Raw genomic sequence first — 16,502 nt, forward strand, 5'->3', positions numbered from 1 at the left:
TAAATCACCAGTCAATGCTCAGTAATAAGTTGTATTAACATTAAAAAGTGAGTGTTATGAAAAGTCATTATCTGACACACATGAGATAATTGAGATATTGACCCTGTGGCTCGTATTGACATGTTCTCTACATCGATCACATCTTTATCCTCATTCAATGTTTTTACTCAGATGTTAATCACTGTTGTTAGGATTAGAGCATGTCAATATGATTGTTCTACTCTAAACATGCAGAGGTCATACAAAACTTGTCTTAACCATTTAAACCACATACGTTGTTACATTAAATATCTTGGCTGAAAATAGCCGATCTACAAGCTCACAACGTGTCACAACGCGATGCTTTTGCCTCAATTATACAGGGTGATGCCTTTTTGTTTTCGGGAAAATAATCAACGTTCCCAATACGAATTGCGTAGCTTTATCACCACGTGATATCCACGTTCTGAATGCAGTAGTCATGTACACAAACTACAGCTCAATAGAATATATTTTTGGAAAATGCGACAAATAGAGAATCTATGAGCTTGTAGATCATCAGGTATTTAAAAAAAGCCCTGACGCGGAAGTGCATATAAACAAAGCGTGCGTGTGAGACGGCGGAGGGTCCCGACTAACGCCTGGAACAATAATATTTCTAACGTGATCCTCCATTGCAGAGTGATCGCCGATCGAAAACGTCTCACTTTCACCACGTTAAAAAGAAATAGGAGATATTAAGCTTTTAGTCAAGGAGTTAACATTGGAAAGGCCGACCGGAAGCATCTTTGACATGGATCCACATCCGGCCTCTCCTTCTTAGAGACTCCTTGGAAGTTTTGTTAGAGCGCCCCCCACGTGGGAAAAATATATTTTTAAAGAAATGGGCCAAAAACGGTCCGGACCGTTTATGGCACTCAATGTGTTAATTAATAAAAAAAAAATATGACATTTAAAAATATATTTTTTAAATGAATACAAAAATGAAACACACCATAATAACAACAACATGTTAACATGTTGATGTGCCCATAATAGGGATACTAGCCGGGGTTAACGAGGTTAAGGTTAAACATCAACCTCTGACATGAACATATGCTGTTAATTATGAAGAATTAAGTTAATATACATCTAGTTACTGCCGCTCTCCTCTACGCTCCGTTAATCTTTCTAATCCTGTGTGAAATGATTCATGGTCGTTAAAGATGCAACGATGGACTTAATTAAAAGATTGATTTAACACCCGAGTCTTATAAAACTGCACCGCCGTTTTAAACCATTATGTCCGGGAACGCATCTGTTGTCTATTTGAGATTTATTTGGGCTATTCAAAAATAGCAGATCTACAAGCCCAGATCTTGACAAATTTTGCAAATCTTTGAAAATATACATGTTTTAAAGGGGGGGGGGGGTCACTGAAACAAAGCATTTTGAGATAGGGGTCCTCCCCCAAAATGATATTATTTGGCCGCGGACCCCCATCTCAAAATATGGTGTTTTTCAAGGACCCCCCCCAGGAGCACAGATTAGAGTTTAAAAAAAATTGCTTTAAAACATTTTCCACGATTTCTATGAGCTTGTAGATCTGCTATTTTTGAATAGCCAAAGTAATCTTAAAATGACACAGATGTGTTCCTGGTCTGAATGGGTTAATTTCCCCACCTGAGCAGAGAGGCTGTGATTAGCTTGTAGACATGATGGCTGTTCCACTCAAACTATTCCAATTAAAAACATTATTAAAGCAAATATCCATAATGTAATAAAAATAATAGATTAATAATCAATCCTTATGTTCGGCATGTAATTATAGGCCAACAAAAAAAGGGTGAAAATAGCCAATCTATAAGCTTATAAGCTTTTAGATATATTTTCACTTATATTTTGTGCAACAACATTTATGACAATCCAGTCGTTGATTAATTTACTGATCTATACTAAATGATCACTCAGATACCAGTGAAAGCTGAATAGTACTTTAGAAATACTCAAGTATTCTCACCTCCATATCTTTATTGTTTGTGTTTTTTCGTAAATGACTTGCCTTACTTGATCCAACTACAGCGCCACACAAACGCATCAAAAGTAGCAGATCTACAAGCTCGACACGCATCGCGAAGCGAAGCGTTTCGAGCTTGTAGATCTGCTACTTTTGCGATTTTTGAATTGAAATCCTGAAAAGTAACAGTTTTGGACACAATGAGGTTTCCCCCTCGACCTCAACACATTGCTGTGTTGAAATTTGGATATTTTCAACACAAATACATTAGAATATTTTCCTGTATTGCAGTAATAGCAATAGCAGATCCACAAGCTCACAAACACCTTGCATCATCATCGTGACACGTTGTAAACTTGTACTTTAAATAGGGGTTTACAGTACGTGCTCAATCCTACTTTATTCCCTTCCGAGAAATTATGTAGTAGAGTCAACAGTACAATGTTTGTCTTGGAAAGTCCACTACATTAGTCCAAAACATACAGATCTACAAGCTCATAGCGCGCTATGAGCTTGTAGATCTGCTATTTTTGAATCGTGAAAATGTGTGCAAATCTATGAATATATATATTCATAGAAGCGAACATTTGTAAAATATGTTGTTCCAGGGACCTCCAGAAGCAAATGTTTGAGTTACAAATGTTCGCTTTAAAAAAGTTCAAAGCTTTTCACAATTTAAAAAAAAAGCGCACTCGTGCCATGTTATGAGCTTGTAGATCTGCTATTTTTGAAAAGCCCAAATAAATCTTAATATGACACACAGATGCGTTCCCGGTCTTAGAGGGTTAAGTACAGTACTCAAGTAAACCTGCTTGGTTATTGTCCACCACTGAGCTTAGTAAATGATGCATTTATATAGCGCTTTTATCCAAGGCACTTTACATAGATTGTGCATTACATTCACCCATTCACACACACATTCACACACACATTCACACACACACACACACACACACACACACACACACACACACACACACACACACACACACACACACACACACACACACACACACACACACACACACACATTCACACACACACATTCACACACCGATGGAGGAGGAAACCATGCAAGGCACCACCCTGCTCATCTGGAGCAATTAGGGGTTCAGAGTCTTGCTCAAGGACACTTCCACACTAACTCTGGATCGAACTATCGCCACTGCCACTGCCGCCCCTTATTGAACCCTTAACACATTCCTTTAAGTACACTTTAATGCAGAGTGTATTAAATAAAGTCGGGGGCCTTTTCGGTGGCACCATGGTGTGGGGGAAAACGGTTGTTGTTCTTTTTTAGCGCGCCAACTGGCATGGTGGTGGCAGTTAGCGTTCACGGTGATAAGTGGTCCATCTGCCCCGACGTGGCAACAGCCAAAGGCAGCAGATGGAATTGTTTTCACAATCTGTTTAAACATGGCGTCCATGTTTCTGCTCCCAGCGCGCTGGTTGGCTGCTTGGCCCGGAGACGTTGATGTTTGCACTTGTTTTTCTTTTCTCTTCCCGACAAACAATGCACGCCGGTACTGTACTGTACGGTACTGTACTGTACAGTACGGTGCTGTTAACAATTCACACATTTAGACTTGAGGCCGATTCTAAAAACACCTCCTAAATCCTGACCTAAGTTTTCTGAAAAACGTATTAATAAATTACAACAAATATATGTTGCTATATACTGTACATAGCAACAAGAAATATATATATTTTTGAAAAACGTAGATTTACGTGATTGGCAGTGAACTAGTGATGTGCGGGTCGGGTTTTTTCATGACCCGCCCACCCCGCCACGGAACCCAACCCGCCCCGCGAACCCATATATAAATCTATGGCTCAACCCGCCCCGCGACCCACGGTGGAAAAAAAAGATAATCATCATCATAATAGCTCATATTTATATAACGCTCTTTTAAGTAGGCCTACCCAAAGTCGCTTTAAATGTCTACAGTAGCACAACATTGTCATGGGCTAAATAAAGAAGCATGTTGTTCAAAATATTTTTTTTGCGTGTGAGAGCGGCTGACCCACTCACCCGCAGCCCCGCATAATTGCCTCTGAAATCCTGACTCGACCAGGATTTCGGGTCGGCCCGCTCATCACTACAGTGAACGGTTGAATTTGAATGGACGTAGATCTACGTGATATCTATAGTCACATGATCACACACGATCTCTATAGTCATGTGATCAAGACGGATCTGGAAGAAAGGAAGAGGCCCAATGTCTTTCCAGTGTGGCTGCTGTGCATACAGTACGCATACAACGCATTTATGCGATCTTGGCGGCCAAGTGCGCTATTTAATAGAAAATGAGTTAAGCTACAGTATGCTGCTATGGGAATCACACAGGTGAATGACATCATGGTTTAATAAGGGCTTGCTGATGTAATAACCACACATTACGTTTTCATTTGACAGAGAGTGATTAGGGTTGGACTTTTAGGGACCTTTGATATACAAATACATTGTTACAACATTCACTGTCAGGTATTAATTAATTCATGCAAAACTGCCAGCGTTTTGACCTTATTCTGTGTCTTTTAGATGAGGCAGCCATCTTTTGTCTCAACCCGGGTGTAAACAAACAATGTCTCCATGGAAACACGAGCCTCTCTGCTTTCCACCAGAACAAACATTTTGTAACCACGATTGTCTATTTCAGGGGTCTTCAACAGGGGGTCCGGGACCCCTAGGGGGTCCTCAGAGCTACTATAGGGGGTCCGCCAAATCTTTGTGTGATATGATTTAGTTTTTTTACATTAACCACTTGAACCCTAGAATTCCTTTTCTGAGGGGAACATTAGCCAAAAATAGCAGATCGTAGATCGGCTATTTTTGGCAAAGAGGCTATAGGTGTAGAGGGGAAAAAGAGCAGACTAAGTAAAAAAAAAACTTTAATCTGAAACACAATTTTATACGCTATAGAGTAAGGGGGTCCCTGCTTCATCTCTCTCTCAGCTAGGGGGTCCTTGGCCTGAAACCGTTGAAGACCCCTGGTCTATGTTGTTGCTATCGGCAGTGTTGAATAATGGCCCGTTTTCATCAAAAACACAGTCTGGGAGAAAACATCCCAGCTAGATGTGTTTTTCTAAATCTCATAACATAGGAGTGAATGGAAGTGAATGTTTTGGGGATGACGTCATGTCCGTCCATTCACTCTCTCGCAGTCTAGGGATCATTCGTAGGTCAGGGAAGAGCGCCCTCTACTGTAATCACTGAAAACAACATCTTGTTAATTTTGTGTCATCTTTTGTTTTTTGACAGAGAACCAGAGGACAGAAGAGGAAGAGAGTGTCCATCTGTGAGGACAGAGATGACAAGATGGAGGTTGGTTTCTTCATTATGGTTTCTGACATCTTAACTGTGTTCCTTTGAGCTGCTACCACAAGTCTGTTAAACTGAATGTACAGACAGACAGACAGACAGACAGACAGACAGACATCTGTGTTCATTTTAGCTGCTACCAAAAGTCTTTTAAACTGAACCTCTCATTATTAATAAACCTTTCCATCACACATTCACTTGATATAATGCTTTCATAATCTACATGTATTTACCTTAACTTGGCTGTATGGATGTGTGAGTGTACATATTATATATATATACACACACACACCCATTATCTATCGATCTATCGATCCATCCATCTGATCGATTGATGTATACAGTATCTATTGGCATTTTTTTTTGGGGGGGGCGCTACCCACACATTTAGCAGTGTTGCTCATTCCCACGAATGCCCGATCCTCACAAGCTGTACCTCGTTGTAAAAGGTGACTAATCAACGATAAAAATTATATAAAACACAATTGCAATTGGCATCGATTTTTTCCGGGGGTTTTTTCTCACGCCGTTTGGTGAAGCCCCCAAGGTTGGTGCCCTGTGCTGCGCTGCTTTTATCCGCCAGATTTGGACGTTCATGGCGTATTTCGCACCATTACGGTGCGGTCATCATCGGTGACGAGTGCCTCTAACAGCCGCTGCTGGCTGCGTGCACACAGCGAGGCAATGCGAGGCGATGCGAGACACTCACACAATCACGTGCAGCATGCGGAAGTACATTCCTAGCCTCGATCTCCAGGCTTTTATTTTTTATTTTGTCTAGAAAATAAAAGCTTGGAAATTCCTGTCCCAGCTGTTGGTACGCAAAAGCGCCTCGCGTCGTCTGATGTGCCGCGCATTATTTATTTTGGGTGCGCATGCGCACCTGTTATGTGCACGCCTGTTGTGTACATATTATAGAAAAGTCACAGTATCTATCGATCCAAAAAAGCATTATTTTACACTTTGGCTAGTCAAAAATAGCAGATCTACAAGCTCATAGCGCGGCACAGAGTGCCGTGCTATGAGCTTGTAGATCTGCTATTTTTGGAAAATCTTGAAAATGTGTGCAAATCTATGAATATATATATTTTTAAAGGGACATTTTTTTACTCAAATTTTTGCTTCTGGGGGGTCCCTGGAACAAAATATTTTGAGATGGGGGTCCGTGGCCAAATACATATCATTTTGGGGGTCCTTGACATGAAAAGGTGAGACACGCTGATATAGAAACAAACATTTTTTTAGAAAACTGTTGGTACAGTATCTATCGATCCATCTGATCAATTGATGTACTGTATATACAGTATGCTTGTATGTATGCATACCCCCCCCCCCCCCCCCCTCATCATCTGTGCCTCCAGCAGCAGCAGTCAGTAGTGTGTAATCAGTGTCCGTCGTTTCCATAGGAACTGGTGCCACGGGAACGGCGCCAGCGGAGACAGTCTGCCATGCAGAAGAAACCCAAAGCGGACGACACCCGAACCGACTGTACCTCCTGTAAGAGTCCTGGTGACAACGACAACCTCGTCAGGTACGGACACTCAACACTGTGTGCGTGTGCGTGTGCGTGTGCGTGTGTGTGTGTGTGTGTGTGTGTGCGCGCGCGCGCGTGTTCGGGGGTTTGATGTGATTGTAAACGTGTGTGTGTGTGTGTGTGAGAGCCATATCCTCCAGATGATTAAAGTTCAGTCTTCATTAAGCTCTTCTTCCTGCCTTGGTTCTGCACGATTGTGTGTGTGTGTGTGTGTGTGTGTGTGTGAGAGTGTACTTGTATTACTATAGTTGTGAGGTCCAAGTATAGTAGCATTTGATGAACATGCATTTTGAGGTTAGCTTTAGGGGTTAGGATTGGATACCTGCCTTATTTATACTTAGTCGTGTGATGGTGTCGTGGTTAGGGGTTAAATATTGCTCAAAATTGAAATAAATGGCAGTCATCAAATCCCCATCCTAACATGTTAATGTCCTCACAAGTATAGTAAAGTGTGTGTGTGTGTGTGTGTGTGTGTGTGTGTGTGTGTGTCTTGCTCCATAGAGAGCCCATGTATTGAAGTGCCACATACATTTGCACAGTTCATTAAGATGTAATGAATCGCTCCTTTCCTCTGGTCTCTCTCCCACATGTCAGCTTAGAACATTAAACACAAGGCTCCTCCTTGGCTTTGTAAAAAAATAATACACCTGAAAAAAAAAAAAGTATTTACCGTTCATGACGTAGTTTGATAAAGATTTTGCACATATTTCCTCATACGTTGATGTGCGTTTGACTGAAACTCTACTCTCCCCTGTCTCTTTAAACTGGCATTGACTCATTGCAACGTTAAATCCAATTTTCCGTAAAAGAAAAACACAAATGACGCGTTGCCACATGTTGTTATTCTTGTTGTTAACTTGTTCTTTAGCTTGTAGATCTTTTTAGCTTTGTACTTATCTTTGGCTAGCGACTCCCTCGCTAGATTCAAGCCTAATTTCACATTTTTAAGCCTGAATATGTGTGTGAATGTCTTGTGTTCCCATGGTTTTAGTGGCCGTTCGTTAGACCGTTAAGCCGTTAAGGGCGTAGAGAGGGTTTGGCGTTGTCGGCAGGATTGGTGAGGTTTGCTGCCCTGACTCTTTCTATCTTTGCATTGCACAGGTTGTGAGAGAGCCGGGGCAGCCCACCTCACCCCCTCTTCCACTAACAAACCCCCCCCTCCGCGGCGCGGGACGGGACGGGACAGACCACCGGGGGCTTAGAGACACAGACAGACAGACAGACAGACACGAGGCACATTGGGGTCGTTTGAAGAAAGGTCGGTTTGTGGGGGTTTTCGGCGGCTCTGGGCTGGAGTAAACGAGACGCCCGGCTCCTCCTCCCCCCACCACCACCCCTCTCCCCACCAACGACCCTCTGAACCCCCCCGTAACTGGACCATCGGCTGTACCGTGGACGATCGAGCGAGAGTCCCAGGAAATGGTTGAATGTTGACATCAAGCACTATAATTATAACTATACTTATAACCATTAAGATAGGGTTTTTAACCCATTTAGACCGGGAAAGAATATGTGTCATTTTAGATTTCACCATTTTTCAAAAATAGCAGATCTATAAGTTTATTGCGCGGCACTCGGTGCCGCGCAATAAACTCGTATATCTGCTATTTTTGAATAGCCAAAGAAATCTTAAAATGACACAGATGCGTACCCGGATTGAAGTGTGTGTGTGTGCGAATGTGTGTGTGTGTGTGTGTGTGTGTGTGTGTGTGGGCAACTCAATACTGTAACTGACACAAACTGCCATTTGTGGAACACTTGTACGGGCAAAACAAGAAGGAGCAACCTCCCACTGTCTTCTCCCAACTCAGATGTACTTGAACTTGAGCAGTGTTGATTTTGACAGCACGTCTTTATTCAGTTTCAGTCATAGTCTTTTTAATCAAATTCCATTTATTTTAGTCATCTGAAATGTTTTGTTTTTTGTCTAGTTTTAGTCGACTAAATATCATAAGATTACAGTCGACTAAATCTACGTTTGATTCAGTCGACTAAAATGTATGTTGGCGGTGCCTTGATGGCGTCGTGATGGCTGATTTTCCACTTGGTTGCATGCTGAAAATAGCCGATCTACAAGCTCACAACGCGTCGCAGCGTGAGCTTGTAGATCTGCTATTTTCATAGCGCAACACCCGAGCGCAACCAAGCATAAAATGACTTGTCTTTTAGTTCTACTGGATCTCTTCTCCACTAGTTCCCTCACTAACAATTTAGTCTAGTTTTTATTTGTTGACAAAATTGTCAACATAATGTAGTTTTAGTTTTATCATCGTAGCTTAGTTCTTATTTAGTTTTTGTCAGTGAAAAAGGTAGTCGACCTACATAGTTTTAGTGGACGAAATCAACACTGTTCTTCGGTGGGTGAAAGAATGAACGAATGAACGGAAGACCCCCGTTCTGTCTCCCCGGTGTAGGGATGGATGGGACGGGACGGCCTGGCCGCTCGACTCCACTCTCTATCGACTTCCCCTCGTAGCCTCTCATCATCAGCAGCCAATCAGCGGCTATTGATTGAAGTCGCCTCCCATCCAATCACCCTCGTATGTTTCAGAATAAAAAGCCTTTAATTGCCGAGGGACGCACTTGAACCTGCCCTAGAGGAAGCTCCCTCACATTCTAGCTCTGTGTGCGTGTCCGTGTGTGTGTGTGTGTGTGTGTGCGTGTGTGTGTGTGTGTGTGTGTGTGTGTGTGTGTGTGAGTGTGGGTGCGTGCACGTGTGTGTGATTGTCTTCAAGTTTAAATGGAGGAAAGACTAAGTTCTTGTAGAGGAGTCAGTCAGTCAGTGTTTTGTACAGGTAGGCACATAACTCATAACAACGCTACAGTTCATAGCTATTATCGTAGGAACATTATTATAGGCTACTGTAGTATAGTGACGGAAAAAAAAACGTTAAAAATAAGACGTCTTGAAAAATGTTTTAGTGTCGTAAGTATTCAGAAGTCTTCCCCCCTCTCTCTCTCTCTCTCTCTCTCTCTCTCTCTCTCTCTCTCTCTCTCTCTCTCTCTCTCTCTCTCTCTCTCTCTCTCTCTCTCTCTCTCTCTCTCTCTCTCTCTCTCTCTCTCTCTCTCTCTCTCTCTCTCTCTCTCTCTCTCTCTCTCTCTCACACATATAAGTGACAGTTTGAGTTGACAGCTCGTCACAAAGCCGCCCAGCGTTGTGTCTCCTCATCATGGTCTCAGAGTAGAGTCAGCAGCTCTGTCACTAAAACAAGCTGCTTTCTGACCTATCAAAGGGCTCTGTGACAAGTGTCACCTTCTGCCCTCACACGTCACCCCTTCCCCCCATGCCCCAGGACCCCTACGTCACTCCTAGGATGTTTGACGGACGCTCCCAGAATAGGGACGCTGGGGGTTTAAGGGGTTAACAAAAGTGGCATTTTAAGTCATTATTTTCACAATAATCATATGGCAGGTATTTTCATTTATTGTGAAATTGTCCCCCGAAGAGCACATATGGTACGCTCTTATTTCACTCCACACAAATCCATTCGCCAACAATAGCAGATCTACAAGCTCACAACGCGTTGCGTAGCAACGCGTTGTGAGCTTGTAGATCGGCTATTTTTGACTAACCAGAATAGGGATGCTGAGGGTTTAAGTTGTTAACAAAAGTGGCATTTTTTTACGTTTTAAGCATATTTTGATTAGCGTGATAATAATCACAATATTCTTTTTGGCCACAATAATCGTGACGTGTAAAATTTTCATTTTGTCCCATCCCTAGTCACTCCCTATCCAATCACAGGACTCCTCCCACATCACTCCCTGTCTAATCACAGGACCCCTACGTCACTCCCTAACCAATCACAGGACCCCTAGGTCACTCCACCTGGCTTCCCTACTCTATTATGTTATTATATTCTCAGAAACTTGAAAAAATCTGTGAGCTCACACAACGTGTTGTAATGCGACCAGTTGTGAGGCTTGTAAATCGGCTATTTTCGCAATTTCCGTTCCTTTTAAATAAAATAATTCATATTTATTTTTAAATGTCACTTTGCGATAAGGGGCCACAACCAGAAACTATGGCTATGTGAGGTCCTTTTAGGGTCCTGCTTTAGAAGGTTCTGTTTAGAAGTCAGTTTAGTTTTAGTTTTTTGAGCTGATTGGTGACTCCTAATGCATCTCAAAACCATCTCAAAGGTCCGTTTAAACACACAATGCATGGCGTAATCTATTTAACCCCTTAAATCGCTACGTTAATTTTCATCTGAGAACAAAGTGATGTGTTTTTGCTCCCGTAGACTTTGAATGCCAGATAGATTTGTTAGCGCGACGATATGATGTACAGTATTTATTGGAGACGTCGGTCAACCATGGATAGATATGTTTTGCTTTTTTGTGCCTACATTCTTTATACAACGTACTGTACTGTATATCCATAAGCCTTGTGTTGTGAACATACTTTTTAGTCTTTAAAAGTCAAGCCAAGCCTTTTAATTTGTACTCAGTGCACATCGTGTTGTTCCATGATTTCTTTGGTTTACAGCAGTGGTTCTCAAAAGGGGGTCCTTAAGGTGTTCATATAATCTGTCCTCACTAATATGCTCTTTATAATATGTCACCATTCCTGTCTATTCACTCTGTGTCTTAGTGGAGGGCTGTGGACCGTTCAGAAACACATTTTGAGATGAGGGGGGTCCGCGGCAAAATACGTATAATTTTGGGGGTCCTTGACAAAAATGATGTAAAAAAAGTTAGAGAACCATTGATATTACAGCAATATAAGTTTTCTTTCAAAAAACTGTTAGGATTTAGAAGACATTTGTAGAATCCCCCAGAAGCAAAGATTTGAGTTAAGAATGTGTAAAACGTATATATTTTCAAAGATTTGCAAATTTCCCACAATTTTTCAATAGCCAAATCAATCTTAAAATGACACAGATGCATTCCTGGTCTTAATTAGTTAATACATATTTAAACAAAATTGAAATATTGACCGAACCCTCCTACCGATGATGTCACTGGTAGGCAGGTTCCTGAACTGTCCACACAGACATAATAGACCAAAAAAATGGTGCCGTCTTTTAATGAGCAATTTAAAGGAGCAAATGAATGAAGATACAGTCCATGGGGGGTCCTTTAAACTCTCAGAGCCATGGGGGGGGGGGGGGGGGGTCCGTTTGAGAGAACCACTGGTTTACATTACAGACATGCCTTTAAAGGGATTATTTTTTAATTTCATATTTTTTTATTGTGTTGTATTAATACATGCATATAGCTGTGATATTGAGTCAGAATGTGATGTTTTTGTTGCTGCTGTTTAGTTGTGTATTAAGTGAAGTGTTGTAGAAATGACTCGGAGCTTTAATAAACTCTTGACTTTTTCACCTTATTGCCGCCGTGATGAATGAGTGTGGGCGGGGTAATTAATTGTATATAACGGGGGGGGGGGGGTGGCTCCGTTTGTGCGTGTAATGACCTCTGTCAACCCTGATTTATCACCTGGGGAACTGTGACCCTCTGCTCTGTTTGGTGGACCCCCCCCCCCCCCCCCCCACCGGATAATAACACCCTGGACCACCAGAGAGGGGGGTCCGTTTGTCTGTCTCTCTCTGTTTCTCAGTTACTCTCTCTTACTCTGCCTCTCCCCTCTCTCTGTCTTTCTCTCTCTGTTTACTGTATCTCTCTCACTGTTCCTGTCTCTCTCTCTCTCTCTCTCTCTCTCTCTCTCTCTCTCTCTCTACCACTGAACCGTCACACCTTCCATACGACAGAGAGAGACAGAGTTAAATACACCACATACAGATGTGCCACTTCAAAACTTCACATGTCCTGCCATCGCCAAGACAGTAAATTTTCAGGGGATTCCCAGGGTAATAAGAGGGACAAAGAAGGGCATTTAAAATGCTGAATTATTTTGATGATCACTGCTTTTATGATGCTAATTAATTTGAGCAACTGGTCAAATCACCTTTCGCCTCATAATGAGTCTGACACCTTCTTAAACACACATTCTTTTGTTCTCATGTATATGGATGTCTGTTGAAGGGAAAAACGGGGGTGTGTAGTGACAACTTCTTTTCAGGGGCAAAACAGTGCATTTTAAGGGCAGAAAAGGGAGGAAAAAAATGCATTTTCAGGGCACTATCAGGGAAAGAACAGTAACGTGTGAAGTTTTGAAGTGGCACATCTGTACCACAGACAGCCTGATATTCCTGTAGATACCGTACCATACATACACATTGAAGTTTGAAGTTGTGAATCCTTGTCTTAGACTATAGGGTGTTTTCTGGCAGAGTGCAAGTTTAGATGTAAAAAAAAAAAAAGAAACCAGACCAAAACATTGTTTAAATCGTATGTAATTCATATATATAAATCCTTTAAGAATATATTTTCACCAATTTTTGTTTTAATTAGTGTGTTAATAAATACTAATTTGAAATGTTTTGGTAGGACATGATTTGTCCCAATTGTGTGTGTGTGTGTGTGTGTGTGTGTGTGTGTGTGTGTGTGTGTGTGTGTGTGTGTGTGTGTGTGTGTGTGTGTGTGTGTGTGTATGTATTTATATTTATATTGTTTTTTATATATGTTGTCATCTACATTTAAGGCCCACTATTTCTACTATTGCTACAAACCCTGTGATATCTAGTTATTTGGGGGATAAACAAGAAGTTGAAGGGTAATTGTAATGATGTACCGTGCTCACATGTATCAGGGATTATATATACATGTAGATGTGAACATGTATCATGTTCACATCATCTATACTTCACATTATTTCCAACCATACATTTATTCTTTATTTATTTACCATTTAGAAAAAAACATCACAATTTAACCCTCGAGGTGCCCACGTGGTTTAGGTTCCCACTGGATCTGTATTCCGGAGACCAGAGCTGATCTACAAGCTCAGTTAGCTTGTAGATCGGCTCTCTGGTCTCTAAAGCGACACTCCGCCACACCATGGATAATAAATGGAGTGTCTCTCTTCATCTCCTTTGCTCCTACAGAGAAGAACTAGAGAGAGACGCTTTCCTCTCACAATCTGCTTAACCCATTCAATCCTGGAACGCATCTGTGTGTCATTTTAACATTTCTTTGGGCTATTTTTGAAAAAATCTTGAACATTTGTGCAAATCTTTGAATACATGTATTTTTCTAAACATTTGTAACTCAAATCTTTGCATCTTGTGGGGGTCCCTCGAACAACATATTTTGAATATCTTGAGATGGGGGTCCGCGGCCGAATACATATACTTTTGGGAGGTCCTTGACATGAAAAGGTTAGACAAACACTGATAGCAACATACGTTTTTCAGAAAAAATGTTCGGATTTAGAAGACATTTATAAAGATTTTTCAAAAAATAGCAGATCTACAAGCTCATAGCGCGGCACTCGGTGCCGCGCTATGAGCTTGTAGATCTGCTATTTTTTAGCTTGTATTAAGACTAGTATATCTGCTATTTTTGAATAGCCAAATAGATCTATAAAATGACACAGATGCATTCTGTTAACCCTAACCCGGATTGAATGTGTTAAACGCATTAAAAAAAGAAACCTCATGTGTGTGTGTGTGTGTGTGTGAGGGGATGAATGAGTTTATTTATACTTTAACAACAAGTGCAGGAACAGAGGTGTGTGTGTGTGTGTGTGTGTGTGTGTGTGTGTGTGTGGGTGTGTGTGTGTGTGTGTGTGTGTGTGTGTGTGTGTGTGTGTGGAGGAGATGGGAGCATTGCACCGTGGAGAACTGTAAATGCCCCCATCCCTCATCCTCTGCCCTGGGTCCATGGGGAATCGGGGGGAGAGGGGGGGTACAGCTGTGTTGTTCTGTTGCATGCTGGTTCTTTAAGGGAGGGGGGGGGGGCCGTAGCCAGGGAGGGAATTAAAGAAAGAAACAAAAACGTATTGGGGAACTGTCAAGAGAGAGAGAGAGAGAGAAAGTAACTAAGTACATGTACTTAAGTATTAAGTACTATACTTAAAGGACCACTTCACCATGCTCATGATAATATTAAACCCTTTTTCTTTACTCACTGTGTGTCTCAGAGGAAGGCTGTGGACAGTTCAGAAACCTGCCTACCAGTGACACATCTCTTGTCATTTTAGGTTAATTTGGCTATTCAAAAACAGCAGATCTACAAGCTCATAGCGCGGCACCGAGTGCAGCGCTATGAGCTTGTAGATCTGCTGTTTTTTTTTTATCGTGAACATTTTTGCAAATCTTTGAATATGTATATATATTTTTTTTTATAGTGAAAATGTGTAACTCAAATATTTGCTTCTGGAACGATACATACATTTAAAGATTTACACACATTTTCACGATTTAAAAAAATATATAGCAGATCTACAAGCTCATACGCAGTGCCGCACTATGAGCTTGTAGATCTGCTATTTTTGAATAGCCAAAGAAATGTAAAATGACAGAGATGTGTCCCTGGATTGAATGGGTTAAGTATACTTTTACTTTGCATAACTATGTTAATTGTTAATACTACCACTACATCTTAAGAGGCAAATATTGTACCACAAAAATGGCAGTACTTTTACTTTGGTACTGTAAGTAATGTATTGTTGCCAGTACTCTTTTACTTTCGTAATCGAGTATTTCTACATTGCGGTATTGCCCATGGTGGACAGTATTGAAGTGCTTGGCGCCGCGTTTTGAGCTTGTAGATCTGCTTTTTTTGAGCATTTAGTGTGACACTGTAGGGTGTTAATTTAAAAAAAAAACACACAAAGTAAAGACATTTATATGAGGTTTTTGCCGCACAGCAACGATATACATATATATTTACTTGAGTATATATACTTTGTCCACCATCAGGTATTACTACTTCAACTTGAGTAAGAAATAAAAAAGTACTTCTTTCTGCAGAGAGAGAGAGAGAGAGAGAGAGAGAGAGAGAGAGAGAGAGAGAGAGAGAGAGAGAGAGAGAGAGAGAGAGAGAGAGAGAGAGAGAGAGAGAGAGAGAGAGAGAGAGAGAGAGAGAGAGAGAGAGAGAGAGAGAGAGAGAGGTTGTAGCAGAGCAGTAACCTTTGGGATGATGAGTGCGTTTTCCATTACTGCTCTGACACAGGATGGTCCCATGATTTAACGCCGGCATTTTGTTTTTGCTGACTTCACCCTTTCTCTCCTCCTCCTCCTCCAACCCCCCCCACCCCCCCTCCCCATTAACCCATTGAGACCTGAAGCCGATTCTACATGTCTCCTAAATCTCAACAGTTTTCTGAAAAACGTATGTTTCTATATCAGTGGTGCTCAATCTTTTTCATGTCAAGGACCCCCAAAATTATATGTATTTGCCCGCGGACCCCCATCAAAATATGTTGTTCCAGGGACCCCCCAGAAGCAAAGATTTGAGTTAAAAATGTTCGCTTTAAAAATATATATATTCAAAGATTTTCACACATTTTCACGATTTTTCAAAAATAGCAGATCTACAAGCTCGTAGCGCGGCGCTCGGTGCCGCGCTATGAGCTTGTATATCTGCTATTTTTGAATAGCCCAAAGTGTAAAATAATGCTTTTTAGCTCAAATCTAAAAATGAGACAGTTCCAGGTCTTAATGGGTTAAAAGAGGAGAGAACGCAGGATGGAGTGTGTGTGGGAAGACAGAAAGAAAGAAAGAAAGAATGGTGACCAAGCAAAGAGGCTCAAATCTCCACACAAACCTTGTATGTCCAACAGTGGTGTAAAGTAACTAAGTAAATTTACTCTCAAGTAC

The 16,502-nt window shown here is 41.4% G+C and overlaps 1 protein-coding gene across 3 annotated transcripts in view; it reads left to right on the forward strand.

Annotated features, from left to right (window-relative positions):
* The window catches only part of phf14 (PHD finger protein 14), a 167,711-nt gene that overhangs the window by 93,089 nt on the left and 58,120 nt on the right, over positions 1 to 16,502 (forward strand). For 2 of the 3 annotated variants that reach the window (XM_084081425.1, XM_084081426.1), the window contains exons 17-18: positions 5,238 to 5,300; positions 6,704 to 6,828. In XM_084081425.1, coding sequence (XP_083937551.1) covers positions 5,238 to 5,300; positions 6,704 to 6,828 — 188 coding nt within the window. Of the gene's footprint in view, positions 1 to 5,237; positions 5,301 to 6,703; positions 6,829 to 7,932; positions 8,764 to 16,502 lie in introns of those variants that run through there. The other variant, XM_084081427.1, reaches the window with a different exon arrangement.

This window comes from Gymnoscopelus microlampas (assembly GCF_963454915.1).
Source record: "Gymnoscopelus microlampas genome assembly, chromosome: 15".
Classification (NCBI taxonomy): Eukaryota; Metazoa; Chordata; class Actinopteri; order Myctophiformes; family Myctophidae; genus Gymnoscopelus; species Gymnoscopelus microlampas.